This window comes from Acanthochromis polyacanthus, chromosome 18 (genome assembly GCF_021347895.1).
Source record: "Acanthochromis polyacanthus isolate Apoly-LR-REF ecotype Palm Island chromosome 18, KAUST_Apoly_ChrSc, whole genome shotgun sequence".
Taxonomy (NCBI): domain Eukaryota; kingdom Metazoa; phylum Chordata; class Actinopteri; family Pomacentridae; genus Acanthochromis; species Acanthochromis polyacanthus.
Window position 1 is genome coordinate 4,189,080 of NC_067130.1, and position 27,478 is coordinate 4,216,557.

A 27,478-nucleotide genomic window follows, 5' to 3' on the forward strand; every position below is an offset into this window, starting at 1 on the left:
GATATTGTCCTGAAAATATCAGGTCTAGCTGCTATAATTAGATGAATTAATTTTAAGAGCAAATAATGGATTTACCCTCCGGCAGCCGACTCTGAGGTCTGACGACGGCGTGTGTGGTGACTGATAGCAAGAAAATTATGCAAAACATATCAAAACAGACAAGCAGCCTGTTTTATACAAGCTTTATTTACAATGTCATTTCCACGTTTTGCGGTGTAGGAAGCACATTTTCATCAGTAAGTCCTCAGCGGAAAGATGCTATATGACCTAACTAGACATGGTTTTTTTTGTATTTTCTCATTCTCAAATATCCAGACACTTCCTAGACCACTACCACATACTGTATGTACATAGTGTGTTTGTATACAAGCAATATAAAACTTGGCAAATGGAAGGTTATTTGCTACTTCAATATGTAAAGAAACGATCTCCAATGAGTAAAAAAAAAAAAAAAAAAATACAGCAAACACTGCACACGTTATGATTCCGACCTGTTAACAGCCTCGTGTCGTTTATTTCATCCGTCTAATACATTTTGACTGGCCCTCAGTGCCGTTTAGCAGTCAAGTAACACTAGGGAATACTGGGTAGTCGTTTTAGCTTAGCTCTGTGAATAAAAATACACCACATTTTGACACATCATGAGAGTTTTGTAAGGATTGCTGCTCATTCTCATTTTGATCTTTGCTCTTGAACGCGAAAAATGAGCGAAAAGTTTGACCTACGGCATCATGTTGTCATCTCTCCTTCCCGTATAAACGACTAACCGTTACTGATAAGGGTCTGAAAACGGCCCAAACCATCGGACTTCTTAAATAACAGCAACAGAACACAGTGGCTGATTTGAACGGGAATAGGACAATCCGCTTTCTCTTTAGGGAAAGATTAAAAACAAGACAAAAAAGAAAAGCTTCCCCCACATCCCTGATATAAATTTCAACATGTCAACCACAATGTGGATGGGCTCCATTATATACAGATTTCTTACCAAACCAACTCACGGTGATGGACGGTTAAAAGAGTTCTGTGTAATATAAGTTAGAGCTCAAACTGCAGATGTTAACGGCTAGTGGTTTACAAAACTCTGATTTGCACAGAAACAAGTAGAGACCCTGATGAGACGCGAGATGCTATTTCACGGTTTGGAAATTTGTTCCACGCTTAAATCTAGAATATGATCTGACCTGCTGATGACATTTCACGTGCATCCTCGACCCTTTCCTCCCACAAACAAGGTCTTGGTCTGGTCACTAAACATTAGAAAATACGCTCACTTGTCGGGTCACAGTAAATTCACCAACCATTCCAGGAATTAAAAGTGTAAAATGTGCTTTTTTTGTTAGAGAGAAAACATTCCTTTTCAAACGATTTCTTAGCACAGTGATTTTCTAAGAAACTGGAGGTACATGTAACCGCCCCACCTGTCGAGACTCGGACGCCATCATAAGATGGAGACGAACGCTACGCTGTGAACAACCTCCTCCTCCTTTTGTTGCATAAGACGAGTATTTAACAGTATTTTGATGTCTATGGAAACATCACATCCATTGTAACAGCATAAGTGGTAAGAGAATAATACTACTGATGTTTTATATATATATAAAAAATGTTAACACTGCTGTACAAGCGGCAAAAGAATAAATAAGCCATTAAGATAAAAATGCACGGCATGAATTAAACTAAGGTTACACAGTATAACAATTAGAAGTAAAATGGGTTAAAAGCTGAGAAGAAAAGCCCTCATTAAGCCCACGTTCAAAATGAAGAGATTTATCTTGTAGATGAAGCTCATTTCAAGCAGTTTTTCCCTCAAATAATACAATAAATCTGGTCACTAAGGCAACACACCTTACTGCCTTTAATCCTAAAAATAACCCAATGGTATGTTCTATACATTTTAAACAAAGGCACTAAATTGGAGGATTCAATCATCTCTCTCATTTACATGAATATATGCACTTTATGCCTATAATATGCATATATCCTCAGGTCCAGGGTGCGGTTTTTAATCCTTCTCACCCATTTCGTCAACATAACTTTAATAAGCTCTGGAAATAAAAGTTAAATAAGACATTTATTTTAAAAAAAAGCTACACAAAATGTACAGTATGACTTCTAGTAACATCAGTCTCTCTCTATTCCTGATACTTTGGCTGGTGTCGTCGATAACACTGCATGTTTGAGGAGGCAGCTTCTGCCATTATTGATTTACAACCCTAAATCAACACAGCGCTGTAACAAAAACGCCGGATTCCTTTGAACTGCCAGTTGTGAAAGCTGTAAAAATGTCTGTGATCAACGGGCTCTTTTCAGATTACTGCAGCTGTTCCCCTTCCCGCATGTTTTAACCCATTAGCCCTTAAAGTCTAAGTGAGCTGACGACACATTAGCGTACATGAGCTAATGCCACTTTACACCTTCTTTAATCAATAACTTTATTAAATTAGAGTTCATTTTTTGGGTAAAATGTATTAAACATACGACAAAGTGCACTCAACAGAGCTTCTTGTACTTGGCTCAATTAGACCACAGGTTATTTGCTCCACATCAACCATAATACGGGCACAAACACGATAGAAATGTGGATTTTATTAAGAAATAGATTGAAAAAAATGCAAGTAGGCTTAATGGGGGCTTTAATCCTGCACATTTGTAACAATGCTATTTGTTTAAAACACTTGTTTTGTCATCCTACGCTCCTACTGCGATCTGTCCAAAAACCCACAGGGCGACACAGCGAAGCCCCATAAGCTCTCCGTAAAGTCCAAATCTTGCTGTATTCAATACTTGAGGTAAAAGCTTCAACTTTTAAGATCCCATCTAGCAACAGGTTGAGGACAGGTTGGACATGAACACTGAGTGTAGCAGTTCAAAAAGGGAGAGGTGACTCTTTTTCTGTGTTCTGCAGACTGATCAGTTATTACCTCACGTCCTCCAACCACGTGAATAACAACGGATATGTGGAAATATGGCATTGAGGTATCCTGAAACAGCTCTCCAACAACAGGTTACATGCGAATACTTCAAAAAAAATGGGTCATTAAATCAACTGGTAGATTGATAGACAATACTGCGATATTCCTCCCCCTTCCCGGGTGTTTGTAACAGCGGCTGAATCGTAACAGACTTGTTGCAGTGCAAGAAGCACGAGCAGGCATGTCCATGAAGAGTAAGTAGGAGGAGATGGAGACGATAAAAAAGAGCATAAGGAGGAAGGAGGAGGGGAAAGGAGTCAGAACAGAGGAAAAGAAATTAACTGGAGGAAGGGTTTTCTTTTTCCTACCCGGTCCCAGCACAGGCCTGTCTGGAGGTTATAATGCATGACTCTGCAGAGGGTTGTTAGTGCTCATGCTGCTGCTAGTGGGCTGGTTATTTGCAGGCTCGAGTCAATGCAAGGTCATGCAAACAGTACGCGGGCAGGTAGTTCATGCATTGCGCGCCTCAGCCTAGCCCAGCCAGAGGGTCAGTGGAGGCCACAGAAAACGGCCCGGCCAGGCCACACGGGGCTTGGACAGGTCATTGGTGTGCCAGTCATGCAGTGACATTGCTGTTGAGGGAGGAGAGAGAGAAGTGATGGTCAGACGGCAGGGCTTGTTAGGTGAACATCAACAGTCTGCCCTTGATCTAAACAGGCCTTCGAGGTTAACAAGAAATCATTCACAATGACAGTATGCATTAACAATGACAAGGCAGAGAAATGGAACAAAAAATGTGTTAAAGAGACGATGAGAACAGTTGCAACAAGCATCCCTATTCAGTCCTGTGTGACGCTTATCCACACACCTCAAAAAACCTTTTTATACTACAAAAGCAATCAACTTAGGTACAATGACATGGTATGACATTGAATAAATGGCATCCTATTACTGACTTTTTGGCATTAAAAGTGACCTACAAACTAAATCCCCTACAACCAGACAGTCCCAGGGTCTAAAACTTTCTGAACTTAGTAGAAAAGCCTGCAGTGCTGCAAGGCTACCACTGATAAATTACTGAGGTACAGACATTTAAAACTATCACTATGGCACATAAGGTGTTGTCTGACACAACCTTGGAAATGCTGGTAAAGCTAAAACCAAGAGAGGTGGTTTTTGCTCGAAGGTGGATCCTTGTCCTTTGTGAGAGAAACCAATTTACACTGATGTGCGTTTACAAACAACCTCAAAACCAGAAGAAGTTTCTATTTTTCCTAAAAGAATATAAAATTACTCTTCAGAATTATTGGAGCACTATTACCAGCCAACAGTTTCCATTTTTTTCTTCTAATCAAATCATTCGCAACATTTAGCAAGCATATCCAACATTAACTTGATGATACATATTTCTATGCCTCAGTGGTCATGTTGTTTAAGACTGAAACAAAATCAGATAAAATTAAATTAACAGTGAGACGAGTAACTGAGAATTGCCTTTTACCTCCTGAGAGCTACATCATAAAGTGTTAAAACACAACGCAGGACAGAAAATCTGTTAACGCCATCAAAAAACAAGCCAAACGTTATTAGAGATGTGCATAAATACTGCATGAACAGGTTGAGCGGTTCCTCTTTTCAAACTCCTCAAAAAAGGTGTGATTCTTCTGAGTCTTGGCTTCCAGATTACCTGTGCAGCAAACGGTTGCCACAGAGTACAGATTCAGGAAGGTCAGTGGTTGAGAGGGAGGAAGAGAGGACGTTTGGAGTGATTAGTCAGACCCTATCAAATACGCTGGGGTTTGAAACAGGTAGAAGCCTTGCATCACAGGAGTCAAGGTAAAATATGCTTAGTCAGGGGGGGAAAAAAAAGTGGTGCAAGATTTGGGCGGCCTTGCCTGGCATCTCTACCTCATGGATCTGATCAAGAAGGGAAAAAAAGGAAATCAATGGGGAGAATGCAAGAAAACAAGAACTTCCATTAGAAATGAATGGACATAGAGTGCCTCAAAACAGGCACGTCTACTGCATGACAGTTCAGGGGATTTGTAAAGTAGTTTGTCGCAGTATTTTTGTGCCCTACTGCCATCTACCTGGCGGTAGCTGGCTGGACGTGGCCTGGGTAGGAGCGGCGTGTGCTGGTGGCTTGTCTCTGCCGGGCCAAGAAGGACTGACCAGAACCGGTGTTGGCGAGTCGGTCTTCGGCCGCCTTCTTCTGCATAGACATACCCTGAGGACAGACAGAGGAAGAAACTTAATGGGTCTTTCTAACTGCGAGTATAACAAGGCAGGAAATAGAGCCAGTGCTTACGGTGGAGCACAAACTGCTTGAACACAGAGTAAGAGACTCTTCTAGAGAATCAGCTACAATCAGTCCACTAATTCAATGTATGAGAAAGCAAATTAGCTTAAATGTAACATTAGTGCTGATTTAACATTTCATGAACACTAATACCAGCAACTGATTGAGTATATTAAAGGCAAAACGCTGTCTGTGGAGGTTATGAAAAAGTCAATGCTGCCCTCTAGTGGTTACAATGCCAGCTGACGGCAATGCCACTACATGCAGCATTATCACAACTATTTCAATCCAGTGGAATAGTTTACAAAATACAAAAATGTACCCGGAGCAATCAGTATTCTAGAGCACATTTTCAGGTTTTATAGGTCCTTCTTACCATATTGTACCAGGCTGACACGATCAGTTTCTCCTCGTGTTCTCTCTGGCTCTTTGTCTTGTCCATCTCCTTCTGTTGAGAGGAAACATGAAGGCACAGGAACTTCAGTAATGTGAGAAGTTGACCAAACACTGCCGCTATGCCGTCTCGTACAGTTTATTCTAAGTTTATATTTATAGGAGATGGTTGCTTTTTTAAAGGTATGATTCCCAATGACCTGCAAACTTTCTCTGCTACTAATCAATGTATCAAAGTAAGAAGAGCAACTCCAAAAGAAATCCAAGTTTTCATTAAACCCTTTAACAAAGTTGAATCTACATACTAAACAACTGCAACATCTCTCTGGATATTTTACAACACAGAGCAGCTAAATATTTTTCCGGATTATGCAACCGATCCTTAAACTTGGTAGTTGCTTTGAGCTCTATCAAAAGGCAGCTGAATTTACAGCTCACGATGAGATGATGACAGTTTTTCCAGACAATATCATCGTAATCATTTTGCTACAGTTTCAGCAGCTTGGAAATGACTGCTGGTTAACACGTGGTCTTATATGGCTGAGTTTCAGTCACTGTTTCATACTTCAAAATATGTAAATGAGAAAAGCTTTTATGGGAATTTGGCTGTGTTAAAACAGAGTAAAAAGGAGCACAGGGGGCGGAAGAGAAGCAACCAGATGTGAAGTGGCTCTGCACCAAATAGCTCCTGTGCGTTTTCTCTTGTGGTGCTTCGTGCTTCTGCTGCAGAAACTCAGACCAGCTTGTTTCTCTGTCATCATTAGGAGTACTAACATACCTATGATGCTCTGGAAACTTGTACACTGATCTGAGATGGACAGCTGCCACCGTCTGAAACTGAATCACTGTCTGCAGCTGACTAACGACCGGAGCCAAAAACAAGTGATTCAACATTACACTGTCATGCTGAGAAAAAACACTTGTTACTGTAGTAGAAAGGAGAAGAAAAGGGGACGTCAACGCATTTTCAGCATCCATATCATCAATTATGTCAACAAATCATGGCCAGTTACTTAAATGCACCTTGATGAGCACTATCCAGCTGACAGTCCACTCGTTCTTCTGGCAGATTATCTGATTCTTACCTCCAATGAGTGCAACATTCTCTCCTTCTCCTGCAGCTGGTTTTTCAAAGCCTGCACCTCTGGGCCTGAACCCTGGTTCTGCTTGGGGTCCAGCGTCCGGATCACCTGTAAAGAACAGCTTCACATCACGCTGTGCTGCTATATTACAGTTACAGTGAGCATCCTGCAAGAGACACTTTGTCCGCTTGTGCTTTGATGAAAAATATACTCACGCTCTTGGCTTTTTCAAGGTATTTCTTATATCTCTCCTCCATCTGCTTCATCTCTTCATCTTTCTTCTTCAAGGCCTCTTCCAGCTCGTCCACTCGTTGGGCTGAGAGAGAAACATGTTAGTCCAGCTGTCTAATTAATGTGCCTTTTTTTTTTCTATACCGTGGTGGCTGTGTGGCAAAATTACACATTAAACTGTTTCAATTTAAATAAAAATTATAACAAAATGGATGTGAGGAGATGGATGAACATCAACACGTTTCATATATTCAGAATCCACTCTGAACTCACAGCTGGCGGTGTATTTAGGCTCCATTTCATCGATGAAGGTGTTTTTCTTCAATAACTCATTGTTCAATTCTCGTACTTTTTCCCTGAGAGAAAGAACAAAGCACCAAATATAAGAGCTTTCTTGCCTCATTGTGCTCATCATTCATGTTAAGAATTTAAAGATTAATGACAGACACTTGAAATTATCTTCAAATGAAGTGGACATAACCTTGACAGTAAAACAGAGCTTAGAAGATCACTTACATGTGCTCCTCGTATTTCTTCTTCAGAATGGAAGACTGAAAAAAGGCAATAAAAATGATGTTTTATAACACATACAAGTCAGAGATAAAATTTATATCGTAAAAAATGCAAACTTTAAGAGAGCACTTCTGTTGAAGGGAGTCAGGAATTGCAGAAATATTTCTGAAATGAATCCAGTAGATGGCAGTGAGGAACACATCATTTTTGGAGAAGATGATCAGATCAAAAAAGTGGAATCATGTTCAGAAGAAACAGTATTTTGGACCTCAATCAAACATTTGGTGTGAGAAACCATTAGGGCTGGACCCGAATAGCCCGAATATCCCGAATATCCGGATATTCGTTCGCTATGGCACTATCCGGATATTAATTTGGTATCCGAATATTCGGCCCCCACCCCCGTTGGACGTTACCGGGCGGAAAGAATATGCCGCGTTACTGTCTTCCCTCCGCCTTCGGCCCACATCGGCACTTATCGGCTCATCTCATCATGTGATCACATAAACATATACACATATGTCTATAACATATACACATATGTCGATGTGATCACTCCCTCCTCCCCCCAGACGAAAATATTCGGAGCTTGTCTCTTCTCTGCGCCTTCGGCCCTTTTCGGCTCATTCCGCCGTGTTCTTCGGCTCATTTCGGCTCCTCCATTCGTGTTTGTAAACACCACCCGAATGGCCGGGTGGCTGCCGACTCTGAAGTCATGCTTCACTTCGATGCATAAACAAAAGACAAGATGCTGAAGACCTCTGCTGAAGGCAAAACGAAGGCAACAAAGGTCGGTTTACACTGGGTTCAATCTGTCATCAGGAAATGTTGGCCAGAACTTTCTAAAAATGAAAAAGGATCCGAATTTTCGGGCCGTCTGTGTCACAAGCCGCCGCCTCCGCCACTACCGCACCTCCGCCTCCGCCTCCCCCACCCACCCCCGCCGCCCCTCCGTTGGACGTTACGGGGCGGAACGAATATTCGGATATTCGTCTTTAATAGGGCCCGAATATTCGGAGGCCAGAAACCACTATTCGGGCCAGCCCTAGAAACAATGTAAATGTACAGTTCAATCAGTCACATGATGTATTTCATGTTGTCATCTTGTGTTTGCAGTGTTTGTGAGTCCCGAGTGTTGCGCAACAAAATGACATAAAAGCAGAAACTTTCAGAAGACTGATGCCTGCTCTGGTTGACTACAGCATGAAGTTAGAGGAGGAAACAGGAACTCTGGGTTTCTATGGGATGAGAGGTTCTTTTTTTAACTCACGATACTGGCAGTACTTTATGCACAGTTCTTAAACACTGTGCAAAGTTTACTACATTCTATTCTACTGTTACTTCAGGAAGTCAAAAAGAAGAACTTGCTAGAATCATGATGCACTTACTATAGTCTGACAGTGGGAGCATTATTTGAAAAGAAAATGGACAGGTTTTTTTTACCGAATGGCAAGAATCAGAGCTGCATTCATTTTATAGTAACTGACCCATGGAAAGTAAAAAAAAAAAAAAAAAAAAAAGAGGGCTATATTTCTGATTTCTACTATTTGTCTCTGCATTTCTAACTTGATTACATGACATTTAAAATGCTCAGACAGTAAAATCATGTGGGGAATGTAATTCACAACAAAGGTCTAGCAATACAATGCAGCAAATATATTTTTGCAAAATAGTATCTGGGAGTCTATCACACAGAATCACAGACCTCCCAAATGTTTATGATTTCATATGTGTTCAATAATTTATCATTTGATAGCCGTTTTTTACCCCTGGTGCTAGCTCCTTAGCTAAATGGCTGCAAGTGTACTCAACATTTTCTGAGAAAAATGAGTACTCATTTAATAATGGTGCTAACACAGTAAGGAAATCTGTTTTTATAAACTGTACCATGCAAAAATAATCTAATAACATCGACCCTTTAGGAGGAGCAGCGTGCTGCAGGCTTGGTATGATGGCAATTTGGCTCTCCCATTCAACTGATATCAGAGTTCTACACAAAGACAAAGTACAAAACTCACATCATCTGCTTTGGAATCCTGTTCTTGAAGACTCTTCTGCAGCTCCTCCACCTGACTCTGTTCCTCCATCAGGCGCTGATTGATTAGCCTAGATAACATGTACAAAAGACCCGTTTGTCAACATAATGTTTAACACAGCAATGTGCAAACTGCAAGCTATACAGCAGTAGATCAAACATGAGAGAAGCAGTGCATTGAGCGAAGTACGAGTCCAGACAAAAAAAAAAAAAAAAGGAAAATCGATCCACATCCGAGCAGAGAGCTGAAAATATGGCTCTCAAATCCATAAGATCACTCTGAGGTTGTAAAATATTCTCTTTGCTCTTATTTGATTTGACTTCAATGACACACTGAGAGCAAATGAAAGAAAAAAGCACTTTTTTGATTGACAACTCTGTCAGCAATTCAGCCTCAGCTTTGCCTTCTTTTGCTGCTAACACTGAGAGGCTGCATGAGTCTGCGTGCTCTTTGCTGACCTGTTCTCCGTCTCCAGTTCATTTTTTCTTCTGTTAGCATCCTCCAGTAGACTCTGCAACAGTGCGATCTTTTCATTATCGGAGCCCTCCTGGGCCAGCTTCAGCATCTTGTTCTCATGTTGAAGACGAATCAGATGTTCTCTGTACAAACACATCAGCCAGAAGCAAGCGTTGATTTAGAATAACACTGACACTTGACAACATTCTTCAGAATATATACCTAAATATGTTTTCTGATAGACAATTATGGCTAAAGATGCACTGTGACCCATTACTACACCTGTTGCTCACTGTATATTTACCATATCTGTCTCAGACTGGTATTAAACATAAACTATGTATGACTGATTGACACCACAAGCAGAGGAAACTTCAACCACAACAGGAAGAGCAACCACTTAAAACTTCTGTACTTGCTAGCACTGAAATATATACACAATTGAGTCTGAAAGAAGTAATCAGTATCGGCCATTCATTTCAATCACTAACCATGATTAAAGTCAATGACCGATTTGATACCTGATGATCTCATTGGATCACCTCATAACATGAAATATGGTTATAAAATAAGTTCCACATAGACCATATGCAAACATATGCAACTACTGGCTCAGTCTAGTTAATACTTAAGGACTTGGTTTAATACTGCTGTAATTATACACTAAGTGTCTGACCATCAGACGAGCTGACACTGACATCTCCACAGCTAAAAATAAGTTTGGGAGAGAGTAGTCACAGTTTGAAAGTCAGCGCTTATAACTGCAGCTTTATTTCAGCTCAGTCATCCAGTTTGTACCTTTTCAATTTGTATTTTTCCTCCCAGAAGTCTATGGAGGGGGATGGGATCAATTAAGGTTGCCTTTACAACAACACCAAGAGCTGCCACAGTCAGGTCAAATGCAGTCAGCATAAAAAGCGTTTGAGTGAGCAGCTTCGTCCTCTATACTGGACTAATGTGGTTCAGTCCTCCCATTTTCCTCTTACTGTATCATAAAATACTATCCATAAAGTCTACAAACATTATGAATTTCACACTGCATACAGGACAAAAGGGAAGAAGGACAACTATGTCTTGGGTCTTGGTCCTATGAACAACCGAGCATAGCGAGAATGTGAAGGTTCTGTATTCACACAAAAACTGAAACGGCAGGTGGAAAGACGGGTAAGAAGCTTTGTTGTATCTCAGTCAGTATTAGATGTTTGACAGGCTGGTTGTCAGTGGGTCTCCTGAGTCGTGTTTCTTTAGGGTGTGGCTGCTGACTCCTTTCCAGCTAAAAACTGTCTAAATGTTTCCAGACAGACTCCCAGCTGCTCGCTAGTAAAGGCTGAGCCAGGAAAAGAAAAGAAAGACTTAAGAAGAGCAGCAGAGTGAGAGAATAACTGCATCTCCAGCTGTTTCTCTTGCTGTTTTACAATTCAGATAAATTTGACAAGCAACAGTCAATCCTATAAACTGCTTTTGAACGCAACAGGTTGATGTTGAACAGGCGTTCAGTCGACATGAATTAGCATGACGTGTCGTTATTGCGACATCTTACGTCTGGCTTCAAAAGCATTCAGAATGAGACATCACTTCAGGACACAACGCGTCCCTCTACGGGGTAATGAATTGCCTCGACTGGGTTGATTCAAGCCTTTTTTCTCCAAAGTAGCTTTCAGAAGATTTAGACTTCAATGTAAATCCACATTTTTTTTCAAGGGTCACAAGTACTGAAAGAAAAAATCCAAGCACAGCATGCAGCCAACAGAAAACCCAGCCCTCTTGGAAAGCTGCTGTCAGGCTGATGTAACTCGCACACAACTATTACATAACTCTCTACAGAGACACTCTTCTACCTTATAGCAGCAGAGAAAGCCTGCAGAAAAGACTACAAAGCATCTGGCTACAAAGTCAATAACAGCCCACAGACATACTGTACTGTCCAAAATCTTGGCAAGATATACATCGTTAAAGTAGTTTTTTTTTTCCATGAAAATTGTCACAGCAGGCCGTCTAATGTTGCGTAGCTCCCCCTTGTCCCATTCAAACAGCTCTGATCCATGGACTTCACAAGATGTTCTGTGGTATCAGGCACCAAGACATTAGCAGCAGATTCTAACAAAGTTCTGCAAGTTGCAAGGTGTGGCCTTAAGATTGAGATTTAAGGAATTAGCAGAGGAGGTCAACGCCTTGAACTCTTAAGTCTGCTTCTTGAAAATCATTTAATCACAACTTAGAGTTCAAAAGACATACCGAATCTCTGGAGTGGTGATCTCAGCAGCCAGCGAATCAGAACCGTCGTTGCTGACCAGTGGAAACAAACCTGAGCAAACAGAGAGCACCCGTTAATAAATGTGAATCACAACTACGATTGATTGAGTGGACTACAGTAAGCTTAAAAAAGGGACGAGCATAGCTGTTTATATTCAGGCACAAAGATATTCCTTTACTTGATGTAAGCTGTCCTTCTTGAGCTTGAACACAATGGAGTTCCTCAATAGTCTCCTTCAGTGAGTCTCTCTCAGTCCGCATACGCTACAAAGGAAAACAGTTAAAATGTGTGAAAGGAGGACAGAAATTAAAAGATCTGAAATAAACAAATCCAAAGTGCTAAATGGCAACAGTTGTGTACAGAGGATTACATCTATAAAATGAAAATGAGAACATGCATAGTAGAATATTTCTATGAAAAATGCTTCTATTCTCTTTGCTCAGTGGACAGTAAATACTTTTAGATCTTTTTTTTTGCAGTTTATCTGTCTTTATAACGGTGAATTATACATACATCTTTCTCTTTTTGTAGAGAATCCACTTTCTCTTTGACGCGTTTGTACTCAAATTCCATCTTGTCAGCCTTTTTAGACTCTTCTGACAGTCTGTTCTGAAGTTCCACTACCTGTGAAGACAGAGGATAGTTCAAGACAAGACATTACCCTTTAAAAATATATTCACACGTGTGAAATCAAAGAGAGCCAAGTTATATTACAGAGCCTGGTGAAGTTTAAAAAGAATGATTTTTGCAGGTGAAAGTTGACATCCGTTTGCCACATACCTGTCTCTTGTACGTCTCCAACTGGCCCTTGGCAGCGTTTGCCTTTCGTAGCTCTTCTTCTAAGCCCACATTGTTCTGCATTAACGCTGTGTTCTTCTCTTCCATAAGTTTATTCTGGAAAATAGCAACAGAAATGGAAGCATTATTTGTGCTGCCTGACTTCTGGCTACCGTCTTTTCTAGCAAGAACACCAAATTGTATTGATTTTTTTAGACTGACATAGGGGTGGCAATGAAAATAAACGATTCAAACTAAATTCAAGGTTTGTTCCAGAAGTTATAAAGTAAGAGAAAGCAGCAACTACTCATCATAATGAAAAATACATTGGGTAGCTCTGTCTGTCTGTGACTGGGTACCTGTCTCCTGAGAAGTCCCATGTCCTCCAGTTTCTTTTTGTAGTTTTCCACTGTCCCCTCCAGTTTTGACACTTTGTCTGACGAATGCCTGGGACGAAAACAACAGACGGTCTCATTTTGTGAGGTTACATATAGAAAAGAAGGGACCGAGACTGCTCTGTCTGCATCATCTCTGTATTTGTGACAAATGTTCACATCAAACATTCCTTTGGTGCAAGACTATTATTCTTCTTTTCCATGATTTATAACTTTAATGCTATGTTCACATTTTAGCAAGCTGTTACCAATGATAGACATTTGATCAATTTCAGACTCATGGAGAATAAAAATCCAGAGAAATTGCCACCTTTGATTTCTGATTTTACTCTAAAACAAAGGGCATAACAATCATTATCTGTAAGGCAATGAATGCTAACACCACAAGTTGTGATTCTATGAACAATGATTTTTTTTTTATCTCACTGTGTTCAGTTTCTTTTACTTCACTCATCTGACTGTGACTCATTCCCATCTTACCTGAGGACATCCATCTCATCCTTGAGAGACTGGGCTTCATCAGCCAGTGATGAAAGCTCTTCATTCTGGGACTTCACATCCAAAAGTTCTTTTTCAAGCTCTTCACAGCGAATCCGGTAGTCGTCTTTTGCTGCCTCCAACCTGGAGTGAATTGGAAACAATACAGATCATCAAATCTGAAGTCACAGACATAATGTAATGGCATGAGGGTCAGTCAGTTGATCTCCAACTCCAGACCTGAATGTTTCTTCCTGTAGTTGCTCTAGTTGTGTCTGCAGCTGGAGATGTCTGCGTCCAGCAGGGCTGTTTATATCCTCGATGGAGTCAGACTGGTTAAGTCTCTCCATCAGGACCTGGTTCTCTGCTAGCAAACTGCTCTTTTCCTCTTGCAGAGCTGCCACCTGGGGAAAGTGTTAAAGAAAAGGACAAAGAAAGGAGGGACACATGGAGTACAAGGAGGAGGTAGATTTGGATTAGGAAAGTGAAAATGGGACAGCATGGAGGGAAGAAGGATTAAAGGGAGGAAAAAATGTGTGGAGAGGGAAGACGATGAAGAGAAGAAATGTAGAGAAGTGAAACAAGTTAGAAGGTAACGAGACTCAACTTTGTAAACTGCATCTCTCACGCTACTTAAAGGTACATATAACACGTTCTTTACAGTATTCAGTCCATTAGGTTCACTGCAGCATCATATCTGATACTAAAGCAAGCACACGCCAAACACACTTCAACAAGGCAAATCACCAACATAGCAAAGAGGGCAACACATGGATTGATGTTGTCTCTCAAATGTGATAGACAAGGAATCAAACTCCACACAGAGCAAAGCAGAAGCTGATTGTTGTCTTTTTTAAAAATCTGAAACCATACCTTGACAAATATGGGAACCGACCTTATTTGTGGTGTAAAAAATACAAACAATCTTGTAGCACTATTAAGTAGAGTTCTGTCATAGAATGGGCATGTAAAGCCATGGCCATTTTCTAGACCTGATTTTTCTGAATTTGCCAGAATCAAATGAACAAATTGCCTTTGAAGTATTAGAAAATAAAAAACAAATGTCAGTAATTTTGCTAAAGTTAGCGCTCTGTGACCCCAAATTGGTACAATATCCACAACACAATAATAACTACAAGTGAGATCAACTGTTTTTAATGTCCTCTAAATGACAGAGTGAGAGTGAGGATTTCAGGTAGAGAATTTGCTTTGGGTGTAATTTCAGACTCATGTTACACCTGTTGAATTCATTTTTGTAGTTTGAAATGTAATAAAATCTATTATCATGTGACAAGGTACGTCAGTTTAACACGTATGTTTAAAATGTGTGCCATTTAGGTCGTGGTAACACTATTATGTGGAAGCATTCTGGGAGAACTTGCACCAATGTGAAAATTCTCTCATGGCAACAAGCCTTATATCACATCAAAGATGTGAAAAGGGCAGCTCAAAAAGCAGGAAACCAGGTGGGAATCAGCTGTATTCACTCTCAAAACCAGGAAAGGTGTCATAAAAATAGACTTAATTCTTACAGGTATTGAAATACGGTACATGCAAGACTTAACAACTGTGCTGACAAGAGTCATGCAAGGGACCTGGGATAAATCTTAAAAAAAGGCAGATCAAAAAGGTTGTTCATGTAATTTTTCCTACCTAAAAAGGGGAAACTAAATATGAATATTGCACATTTTGTGTAAATATTGAACACATAATCAATTGTTCTTCCTGGGTTCAAATGCCAACCTCTTTCCCTCGCTGTATGCTGCTGCTGTGGGAAAGCATGAAACACGCCAAAGTAAAGAACGCTAGGTATCATTAGTGAAGGGATGACATCTGACACACCCAGACAAAACTGCAGTTGTGGCTGGTGTGCCTCAAGAGGACCACGTGTATACGTGTGCACAAACACTTGTGCACAAACGTGTACACAAACATGCACACACGGTTTGGAGAAGGGGAATCTGGTGCAAGCAGACTGAAAAAATCCAGGACTATTGGACACACCACACAGCATGGACAGAAGAAAGAGACAGAAAGAAAAGAAAGTTTGGATTTACCCTCTCTTCTAGCTCATTAAACTCTAACCTCAGTCTATCACGCTCCTCTTGGACATGGAGGGCCTTAGAAAGTAAGGCACACAGTGTTGAAATATTAAAGAAATAGGAGGAAACTTATTCAAGACAACAGGAGAGCAGGTAACCCTTTAAACTACAGCTCCATTTTCTGTAGCAATCATTAACAGAAACTACACGCAGAAGAACTATGCTTATTGATTGACTGCTATGAAGACAGACATAAATTGTGTGTTCTCTCACTTTCTTTTAACAGTTTATTACTGTTGAGGGAAAAGAGTATATGTAATAAATAAGCATAAGACATCCAGATGGGTAAAAAAAAACAAACAAAATCAACTGTTTTAATACCATGTAATCACAGAGTAATGATGCAAAAAAGGGAGCTGCTTTTAAAGTGTAACCAAAAATATCCGTAGAAGTACGACAACAGTAGTAGAAGAGTTACAAAATACAGCAGGAAGAAAAAGTAAGAATCACACTCTTCTTTGACGTTTGGATGTGACAATGGTTTGTATTTTGTTTGTTGTCATTACATAACACATTACGTACTGACCAATTTATTCATTTCATGTAACTGTTTCAAATTGCCTCATCTTAACACATTTATCACCGCAAAATACCAACGACTGCCCGATGCTCAACAGTTATTTAATTACGGGTATTTTCCTTGCTCTGTGATCTACATGACTTACTCACAAATTAGTTTTAATGATTGTGCAACAGTAATAATAACTTGAAGGACCACTGGTATGGGTAGTATATATTAAATTAGGACATTCAGACCTGTGATAGACTAACTGAACACTGTGCTACGGCGCACAAAACCAGCTGTGAAAGAGCCTAAATGACGGGGGCGTATTCCACCGTAAAACCAACCTGCATATCGAGCTCACGACACCTCTGGGCGATCTCTTCCTTTGTAGCCAAAGCATCATTCAGCTCCTCAACCGTCTTCTTCAGCTGAGAACAGAGAGAAAGAACAAATTCACGTGACTTATTGTTCACGCGAGTGAGACTACCCATATTTATATTTCACACACATGTTGAATAAGGAGCTTTACAAACTGAATTGAAGAATTTGTCTGAGACATTTTTAAAGCACTTTGTTGACAGTAATGACAGCTTTGCAGCACCGTGGTTCTGCTGAAACAAGCCTTTCCTCAGATCCAGCTGTTTTACAGGTCTCTGGCCAAAAAGGAGACTGGAACGTAAATATGAACAGAGATGCATCAAAAGGTAAAATGATTCTTATCATACCTGTCTGTCAAGATCCACATAGGAGTCGTTTCCTCCCGTCACTGGTGTCTCTTTACTCATCAGCTGCAGAAACACACAAAAATATGTTAATGGATGGAACAAGTTACAGACTCACAGAAGCAATGATCATTTTTAGGATTTTTTTGATATACCAGTATTGCTTAATACTATTATTTATACTGTTTCCCTGAAATGAATGTGATTAAAATGTAAAAATAAGCACACCCTGTGATCAACGTGTCCTTTGTCCATAAAAACTACAATGGACTTCAGGTTAATTTGTTCACTGATTATTAGACGTATATATTTGATTGTTGGTGATGTATTCCTTATGTTTAGACACAGACAATAACGTTGCACGCATGAAGAAATGTAACTTAACAGCATGGAAACAAAAATGCTTTCATGTCAATTCATTCCTTCAAGATATTTCACCAGCTGACACCAAAAATAAGCCCTTACAGTTCTACTCACAACCCTGTTTTCCATAAAAGACATTTCTGACCACTACCACCTTATTCCAATTCATTAGTCATGGCTGAAAATACTATGTGATCCGAGTGTGAACAGAATGACGGTCTACCTCCTGGATGGCTGTCATGACGACATGCTGCACTGATTCTTCCATCATCATTATGGTCTGGATGTATTCTAGAGATCACAGAGAAACACACAAAATTAGGAGGGAAATTGAAGCTTCTGAGTAAGTCTGCAAGTCCTCATCACAGAACACTGTTTTCACACACACACACACAGCATCCAATACACACCTTGTTTCTGTTCACAGTTGACAGCACAGCCCAATATAAGTTGTAGCATCCTGCCAAGTTCTGCTGCGTCGGAGTGTTCTCCGATAAGGTTAACATCTGGTAGTGTGAAGTCATTAATGTGCTGGCCTAAGACCTAGACGGGTACAAAATAAGCTTTATTTAATTATTTCATGATATGAAAACTGGATTATGGTGACCTGTGCTGGCCTGAAGGGATTAAGGATGGAGCAGAGAGTCGCAACTTCTTTCCTGCAACAGAACTGCTTCTGTAGTCTGGATGTTGACATTTTAAAATGTTTACAATAAATTCTTCTCACCTCCTGGTTATAATCGAGGATGCCTTTTTGGATTTTCTTTAGATTGCTGACCTGAAAAAAAGACAGAGAATTTAGAACCATTTCCCCAGATTAGTGGAAATAAACACAATTACATATATGTGCTAAACAAACATTCAAACATGCATGTATTAAAATCTGAAAAGTTCTGGTGGAAACGCATTCATAAGTCAGTTCAAAATATAAAGTATCAACACACATTTTCAGACAAAGTTACGCTTTGATAGGTCTGCGTTTTTATGCAGATGACGAATAAAAATTTGCTTTCCAATTGTGATCTCAGCCTTATATTGCCACTATTAAAACCAAGAGTAAATGATCCTTACCTTTAGCCTCCAGTTGTCTCCAACATCTGGCTTGATTCTACTGATCCAAGCATCGTTGAAATACACTATGTCTCTGGAAAATTCAGACAGACAAAAACACATAATGCCGGTAAGTTTGATTACTGAATAAGCAAAACGTAAACGAAAAAGCCAGACATCAGAGGGATAAGATAAAATGATTTAGGAAACTGAATGCTGGAGCTACAGAGTTGGAGTCATACTGAATGTCTGTTGAGTTGATGTACATTCAAGCAAATTCATTTAAGAATATATTTCAGTTTACACACGTTTTCCCACTCCTGTGTAAACTGGCATGCACCTATACACAATGTAAAGAAAATGCATTTTCATTGAAGAGTCAACTGACAACAAATATTGCATTTTCTCATATATCACCCTGAAGAATAACAACTTACATTTTCTGCAGAGCCTGGGCCATGACCACACCACTGGTCAAGTCTTCTACTGTCTTGCATTGAGCCTCTACACCAAACGTCTGGATCTAAACAACAAACAGACACAAACATACATATATTGAGCACTAAAGAAAGAAACGAAGCAACTGTGTAGAGTGACCAGTTGATCAATCACAATACAATCAGCTCAAAACAGTCAACAACATGTTAAGTGAAGGGCTATAACTTCCTCTGCACATGTTGTTCAGCGATGTTCAGGGTAAAAACGGGCTCAAAATGCAGTTTTTCCAGTCAGATGTCTGTGAAATGGCACTTTGATGGTATCTTTGCCACAAGAAAGCAGCTCAAACTTTGCTTGTCATTACTGCCTAGTTTTCTGTTACATCACCTCTAATGCATTCCTTCCTCTCCAACTGCCTCACTTGACATGTCTTTGTTCTGTTTTTACCCTTTATGTTCTCCTCTAAAAGGTATCCCCCAGGCATAAAATCTGCTGTCTAGACAGAAGTGATATTTTTCAGTCTATGTGCCAAAGGAGGAGGGGATGCTAAGAGAGGGAATGTTGGAATTCTAACAGGAAGTAAAGGACGTGGTTGAACTTCTGCCCGCACAACATTCCGTCTCACTTTTCATGACGTGGTTCAAATACGACATGAAACTGACGAGCCCAAGAACTTCAACAGTTTGGCCAAATAGTTTGAGAGACCATCTGTTAACCAGGACGCAGGCTAAACCCCTGATGAAAGGATTTCGGATCCTTCTCGTTTCAAGCATAGTCATTCAAATTCCTTGTGCGTATGACTGGAAAGAGTTTCCTGTGAAAAGCAGCGAGAAGCATGAGTCTGCCATTTTACTTGTTTCCATCTCAGCCCACTGCTGTTTAACTGCTGGCTGCAGAGCTGCTTATACAGTTTTCCTAAAATAAACATGATGCAAGAACAGAGACCCTCTCCGACTACTGTGCTGCACTAATGCCAGCATCTATTCTGAACGTAAACAAGGACAAGTGAGTTCACTGTGCTCGATTAAGGTAATTTGTTTAGCAACAGCTATATACATGTGGGACATTGATAAGTATCTCATTAAGACACAGACAAGCAAACGAGAGCATTACATTACCATTAGTAGAGCTGATGAAAGAGAAGTAAACAAGAAGGCCCTGTAAACAGGGAAAGGACACAGTTCACGTGGCATGACAACAAGATGACACACCACAGTAACATTCATGGTTAGACAAATTAAGTTAATCTAAACAGAAAGTTTTTTTGAATGAACTGAACTGTAACACAACTGAACTTTAAACAGCGTTCGTCTCCTTCTATTCGGATGCTGTGATGGCCTTCAGGGGACCAACAGGCTGCACGACTGTATCAATGACAGCTTTTAAAATGACTGATTTGTCAACAAGCTTGTCAGGTTTTCAAAGGCAGCCAAGTACCAATAAGATTCTCTCTCTGTCATCTCAGTTTATTATTCAGCAGTAGGCAGCTTGTAGCTAAAGCAAGCCACTGGGCTGGAGCCAACACCATACAGGACCAAAACAATGGCTCTGATTACATAATACCAATTACCAGTGAGAGACGGGGACTGGCTGTAATTATTCACACAGAGTTTACTCAATAATCTACCAATGTAGCTGAACAGCAGCCAATTACATACATTAAATATATGATGAAGCTGAGCTGTAAGTTCAGAAAGAAAGACCAGTTCACTCGCATTCTGTCTCTGTTGCTCTCACTGAATATGGATCTTCCTTCTGCTCTGTTCCCTTCTTCTCTTCCATTTTCCCACGCTGTCAAAATCACTTAATTCTCAATTTCAACACCACTAATCTTGGCCAATGATCTATCTGCCAATCAGCCTCTCGACCCCATTCTTTACGTTAATTGTAATTCTGTCACTACCCCTTTCAGACAGTCGATCATACATCCCTTCTCCTCCCCATCTCTGCCTCAATCCACCTCTATCAACCATCTGCTAACTGTGTGCAACCACTAAGAGAGCTGCAACAGTTAGTAAGTTGTTGACTATTACAGTAAGCACCAACTACTTTGATCGTCAACTAACTGGTAATTTTTCTAGACAAAAAAAAAAAAAACCTTAAATCTGGATATTTTCTGCTTTCTTTGGTCCTCTATGACAGTTAACTGAATGTGTTTGGGTTGTGGACAAAACGCAACATTTGAGGATGTCATCTTGAGAAACACCCATCAACATTTTCATAAAACTAAAGAAATCAATTAACAGAAAAAATAACCACCATTAAAAATAATTACTAATTGCTTCCCTAACCACCTGCAGTGTCTGTCCTTATCTCCTACTTTCATGTGGGACTCTGCCCTATGCTCTCCCCTTATTAAACAGCAGCTCAGTCAGGATTACACCCTTTCCTGTGGTGCTACATCATCTGGTAGAGTGGGTAACAAGCTGACCTGCTGTTTTAGATATAAGTGGGATACACACTGTTGCTGAAGACGACACAGTAGACACTTAACTCTCTAAAAAAAAAAATCAGAATGTACAGTGAAACCATCGGGTCACAAACACAGTAAACGTAGAAAACTGATAGAATTCAAACCATATCACTCAGCCATAAGCCGTACTAAAGGGAACTGAAATACGACAAACATCATGGTAGAACTGGTTGCATGCAGACTTATTGTTCTAAACTTCGTGACAGCCGTCCCCCACACCAGTACTTGGTTTGCATCATTTCCCTTTGCAGGAAAGAAAATATAGGATGAGCCAGCCTATCACAAACAGGCAGACGACCAATGAGGAGGACAGCGTGACAGGCAGTCAGCAGCTGTCACCAGGCTGTAAAAGCATGAAGGACATGAATCAGCAGCCCTGGTAACATATAATACACCAAGAGCTTGATGCCAGGTTGAAAAACTGACAAACACCTCCTATTTTTACTTTACTGATGAGTTAAAGTATTAGATCAGGTTACCTTCAATCAACAAGCTACTGACGGCCCACAATATCAAAAACTGTCTTTTCTAATTGTTGACTGACAGTATTTTCACTCCCCTTTGCGAGGCTGTAGCTGTTTTTAACATCCTAAACTATTGTTCCCATGCAACAAAGACTCCCATGGCCACGTGAGCTCCACACGCTTGACTGCATGTCGCATCTACAAACCTGTAGCACTTATGTCACCACATAACAAAGGCTTTGAAAGTAATGTACGCCCGTGTGATGCCTTTTGTGCGTCCACAGTGGAGCAGCACAGGTGGGTTGCTTTACGCTGTGTAGGAGATTGTGGAAGCATGAACTATCCACGACAGAAGCCTGAGATTACCGGTTCCACTGCAGTTACTGATGGCACGTAAACTGTACTTTCAAGGGTTGCTGCTTACTGCATGAAGTGCTGATCAGGCACACATATACAAACACGTATTTAGTGTTTAACAGCTTATAAAGTCAGTCATAGATCAAACCTCTTGCTGACAGTTGATTTGTCTGTCTGAGCAACCAACTGGATTACACTGACAAACATAGAAACTGCTAAATATAACATTATTTTGTCTGATGCCTTTCATTCTGTACTCTTAAGGTTGAGCCAATAATGTGGTATGGAGTCATCATGTTAAAAGTAACAGTAAATATGTCAAAGCAGCAGTTTTGTTGGGATAACGGGTCATCAGGGCACTTGTATTAAGCCTGTTGAAAGATAGCATGTCATCCATCTTAATAGCCGCCGAAACTTCCCTCTTCTTGTTGATCTGATTTTGCCGTTTCTGCAAATGGTCCATAGACCTGTCGTATATAAGTCTACTCCTGCATTTGCACCTAAAATGCTGTCAATAATTTCTGCCGCAGCCTGCGAAATTAAACTGGGAAAGAGGTAGAAAAAGTCGCGCAATAAAAAAAAAAACAACAACTAAAATACCCCCAATCACTGAGATGCAGATTCGCACAGGACTAGTATTATCACAGGATGTCGGCATTTGGCGAAATATGGTTGGTGATATGCAATGCAATTTTACTTTATAAATTACAGACATTGCGCAGTCACACGGGATTAAGGTCCCAGACATCCTACGCAGTTATTACAAATCACCACCGGTCCCGAGGTAATACTAATCCTGTGCAAACGGGGCTATAGTCACTATTGTTGATTATTTTTTGGTAAATACAGTGTTGAGACCGCAACCAATGTCTGAGTGAAAACTTCAGCCCATGTGACCTCAGAGGTGTTTGAGTAAAGGTGTTTTATTAAGAAGATTCAGTTGTAATGGCAGCTTTTCTCAGACAGCCCTGGGAGTGTGGGCTACACCATGTTCTCTGTCATGAGGATCACCTCCCAATCAGCTTATTATTATGATTATACTAATCTTGGAACATTGAAGCACTGACCGCAGAGCAGATGGAGGTCAACAACCACCTCTGCATCTATCAGAACAGTCTTTCTGTGTTCTATTTATCATTGTAGAAAACTACATTGTAATGTTACCCTGTCCTGCTGTCCAAAGCTTAACAATGAAATGCCAATCTGCACAATGAGCTGGAACCTCTGTGCACTCACTCCTTCTGTACTTTCTCATATTTCCTCCTTGGTAATGCAGGTACTTGTTGCTTTCTGCTAACTGCTGTCATACAAATTTTCATGTGGGTGCATGTTTAACCTTTTATTATGTCACAGGAAGCACATAATACTGGTTAAGCAGCATAAACATGCTTGTTGTATGCACCATGTGTTCTTTTCCTGCAGTTTCATAAGTCCTGTTAGTGTCCGGTCTGTGTGTATGAGCTTCAAATGTGATTACTGAAACAATTAATCTGTAAACAAAGTATCACGTGAACTGAAACATTCTGAGGTTCTAGTTGAGCAAGATTTGCTCATGTTCCCTGGTCCTGTAGTCAGTCTGCTTTAAGCATCCACAGCAGTCTGCGAAAAGGGGATAAAGCTCAAATTAAACTACTTAGTTGGAGATATAAACATAATTTTTCAACTAATACTTGCATTGAACCTACAGCACACACTGACAGTGAAGAAAGCTTAAGTCTTTCATATCAGCACACAAAGAACAACAAAAGCACCAGAACTCTGTAATATAAACTAGTCTTCTTGTGTAGACTTAGAAAAAAAAAACATGCTTTGAAAAACCTCAAAATAAAAATGACCAACACCTATATTGGTAAAAACATTAGCTCTAGTAAACTAAACCCAGAGTGCCTGTATAAACATACTGAACTCAAACAAACACAATGGACTGAGGTCAACAAGGAAATCCACACCTACAAGTCTGTGGAAACAACTGGCAAAGGAGATGGATCAAGCTGATGAAAGCAGCTGACTAGAATTAGAAACATTGAGTGCCAAAGCACCCACATTAACATAACAAGTGTAAAATTGATCAGAAGGCTCTTTGATTTGATTTTATGTCCTTTTCAAAGAGAAGTAAAGCATACTTGTCACATAAGCTAAGTTTAGACTAACAGTGTATGCATTACCTGACGGGTTGTTTTATTGAAAAAATGTTTTAAAAGACATGCTAAAAAAAAAAAAGAAAAGACACAATGCAGCCCAATTATACATGTTTTGATTAAATTAATCCCATAAGGTCAATTTCATGTAAAGAACAAGTGAGCATAAGACATCAAATATATCCATTTTTTGTTTTGTTTAGTCTACTCCCTACATTTGAAAAAGCTTTTGAGCATATAAGTAGGAAATTCTTAGTCACAGTTATCAATTAATATGGTGACGTGTCAAAAATTTTACTAGGAGCATTGATAACCATACTTACAAGATAATTTATGCAGAAAGGCTACACTGATAACTCTGCACAATTAAAATCAATTTTCTTCTACATTAAGGACAATAAACATAAAGGGAAAAATTAAAAAGACTGTATTCAACATTAAAAAGGCAACTTTGTGCAAAAAATTCAACGTAAAATCCATCTTTAAAGAGCATTTCCTATATCAGTGACAGAAGTACTGCACAAATATTGACCAAACTGTCAAAAATGAATACTGTTTAAAGAGGTAAAACATTCTGAACACATGTTTCTGGAAAAAAAAAATGCACAGATTTATCTAATGGCTACCATGTCATAAGATATTATCATATCACCTGCACATTATCTGGTGAGAGCCATCCATTAAACATATGCATACTGAGGCTTCCTGCAGCTCTGACCTAAACCAGGATCCTCCATATCTGCACTGCTGTGAAGTCCTGCAGCGTCGCATGTTTTAGTAATGATCAGTCACACTCAGTGATGTGACTTCACAGTTAAAAGGTATGTGAAGAATGTCTGCCAGCCACATTATCACTGTGAAGAGGTTTGCTTGCCAGCATCACAAAGGTGATAACACCAATTGATTTCTATCGGGATGACGTGTGTGCTGAGAAACAGCTGCTGATGCTTCTGGAGACATCTCCACTGAAGCTGCTGGACTCCCTGTTTGCTTCAGGTTTTGTCAGGAAAACACATCCTCCCCCATGTGACCCAGCTAAGCCTGATCAGACTCCACCTTGTGTCCAGATAGCATGGCAAATAAGGAATCACATGCAGAAGCAAAATGCTGAAGATCAACATGACCAGTGTGACATGCATGTTTTTATTATACACTGACATTTAAGCCAGCAGTGTATTGTGACAACTACAGTGAGTTTCTATATTCTATAACATTAGATTTCTGTCAGTCCAGTCACAATACTGTTTACACATCCAAGAGAACTTTGTGATACAAGGTTTTAAACTACCTTAATTGTTGATTTTCTTTGGATAGAAGTCTAAATTAAAAATTAAAACACACGTTATGGATGTATTTATCATCGAAAATGTGTGGCTTGGCAAACATCTTCACTTTAATAATGTTTTTGCCTCAAACATCATCAATCTCCTCAGAGTCATACTACAAAATATGAGCATATTATCGATTTCCAAGTTCTAAGCCAACACTTTTGATCAGTATCAGTAGTTCTCACATGAATACAGTCAGTGTCCTCCCAAAAACCGATTGAGCTCTACTGCTCAGTTTCTATACTTTTACAGATGTTTTATCTGGAACTATCCTGATGTGCTGATGTACAGAAATTTATGACTGTAAAAATGTGTCTTCAATGAATAATTGCGACTGAAGAAATGTTTGCAGTTCGTCACATCACAATGGATGACATTTAGGATGATAGTAGTGCTGTTTCTGATGTTTAGGCTGTGTTTGGTGTGTTTTAAATCCTTGTTTACACTGTAATTAAAGTGATTGACAGACAAGTTTTCTGTATTCCAATAAAGGTATTTTCACTTCTGGAATGACTATGGGCTATACTCTTGAAATTATAATCCCTCATGAATGAGATCAACACAATGTAGAGGCTGCAATCACGTATGGCAAGCGGAACATGGCATTATATGAGTTGCATTGGATCTTTCAAGCTTTTTCAACCAGTAAAAACAAAGGGGTTGGTTATAATTTAGGGCACAGAGTAGGTAAAATAACGATACAAGGATAACTGCTTAGCGCAAGATTCATTCATGGATGTAAACACAGACCACTCGGTACCACGTGATTCCAGACTATGAGGCTATTCCCGATTTTTAGCTCAAATTTAGGGTTTCAGGGTTTAACTAGAAAGATCTGGAGTTCCGTTAGAAATTCAAGTCCAGTAAAGTTATCCTTTCTGATCAGAAGAAGGAATGAGGAAGCGTAATGATAAGCTACTCTGGACAACAATGACAGGAATTCAGCCTCAAAGCAGACACTGAGGCGGTTACGCTCAATCTAAAAGAAGAAAAAAAGCATTCGCCAAAGAAGCGTAAAATCATAAACAAGGCCGGCGTCTCTACCGTTTGATCCCCTCGTTATAGCATACGAAAGAGATTTAGCATTGGAAAATTGAGCTAACGTTAGGTCAAAGGCCGGTTAGAGAGATAGAATCAAAATTACAGTCTTTGCTGGTGCCTGGCGAGCACCACATCAGCAGCTAAACACAGCAAACAGCTGGCCTGCATACGTAACCAGTGCGAGCCCATGTCATTTTCCTCTACCCGTTAGCTCGTCTAGCTAGCCGCTAGTTAGCCGCGTATGCTAGCCGGAGAACTGTCTACCGGTGGGGGAAAAAAACGTTATTTTTACTACGTACCCATGTTAAGAGGCTTTCACAGAGTTCCATTCGGTCCAAGGACTCTGATGTACTCATCGTTACCAAACGTAAGGCTGACTTTACGTGGCGAAGAGAGCCTGAAGTTAGCACTCAGCTTCATACACTCCCGAGGTCTCCGGCTCTCTGGGTGTCTCACCATCCGGCAGCCAATAGTCGGATTCGCTGCTTTGCCAGTCCGGCGTCTGCCAGAGGCGGGCTGGGTGGGCGGAGTCAGCAGCACTGTTAAAGGAAAATACCCATTGATGCTGGGAAAAAAAATGATCTGGTACATTTTTCTGTAAAGTATGAGTTAACCAAAAAGCAAAGCATTTTAACGAATTTAAGTTCACTAAAATACAACCCCGCCCTT

General features: G+C 40.1%; 1 protein-coding gene across 4 annotated transcripts; it reads right to left on the bottom strand.

The window, feature by feature from the left end:
• Positions 1-167: 167 nt before the first annotated feature.
• On the bottom strand, positions 168-27,298 carry hook3 (hook microtubule-tethering protein 3). 4 transcript variants are annotated; one of them, XM_051938164.1, is made up of 25 exons: positions 27,109-27,298; positions 19,008-19,093; positions 18,592-18,664; positions 18,248-18,298; positions 17,931-18,063; positions 17,744-17,811; positions 17,161-17,223; positions 16,780-16,863; positions 15,886-15,948; positions 14,069-14,232; positions 13,832-13,972; positions 13,316-13,403; positions 12,960-13,073; positions 12,693-12,803; positions 12,358-12,442; positions 12,161-12,230; positions 9,928-10,068; positions 9,452-9,539; positions 7,437-7,471; positions 7,194-7,276; positions 6,905-7,005; positions 6,693-6,797; positions 5,591-5,662; positions 5,006-5,142; positions 168-3,547 (listed from the first exon to the last, which is right to left on the bottom strand). In XM_051938164.1, the coding sequence occupies exons 1-25, from the start codon at positions 27,163-27,165 to the stop codon at positions 3,532-3,534; spliced, it is 2,229 nt and encodes a 742-aa protein (XP_051794124.1). In that variant the 5' UTR covers positions 27,166-27,298; the 3' UTR covers positions 168-3,531. The 4 variants fall into 4 exon arrangements, with proteins under 4 accessions (XP_051794124.1, XP_051794125.1, XP_022063752.2 ...); XM_051938165.1 differs by having other exon boundaries at positions 168-4,832; XM_022208060.2 differs by lacking the exon at positions 15,886-15,948 and having other exon boundaries at positions 27,109-27,297.
• Between the last annotated feature and the right edge of the window lie 180 nt (positions 27,299-27,478).

Excerpts from the sequence above, each read along its gene's own strand:
- hook3 (XM_051938164.1), bottom strand. The coding sequence starts at position 27,165 with ATGAGTACATCAGAGTCCTTGGACCGAATGGAACTCTGTGAAAGCCTC. Across the intron at positions 9,540-9,927 it reads GAACTGGAGACGGAGAACAG|GCTAATCAATCAGCGCCTGA; the intron begins GTCAGCAAAGAG and ends CATGTTATCTAG. Across the intron at positions 5,663-6,692 it reads GAATGTTGCACTCATTGGAG|AAGGAGATGGACAAGACAAA; the intron begins GTAAGAATCAGA and ends TCCTCTCAACAG.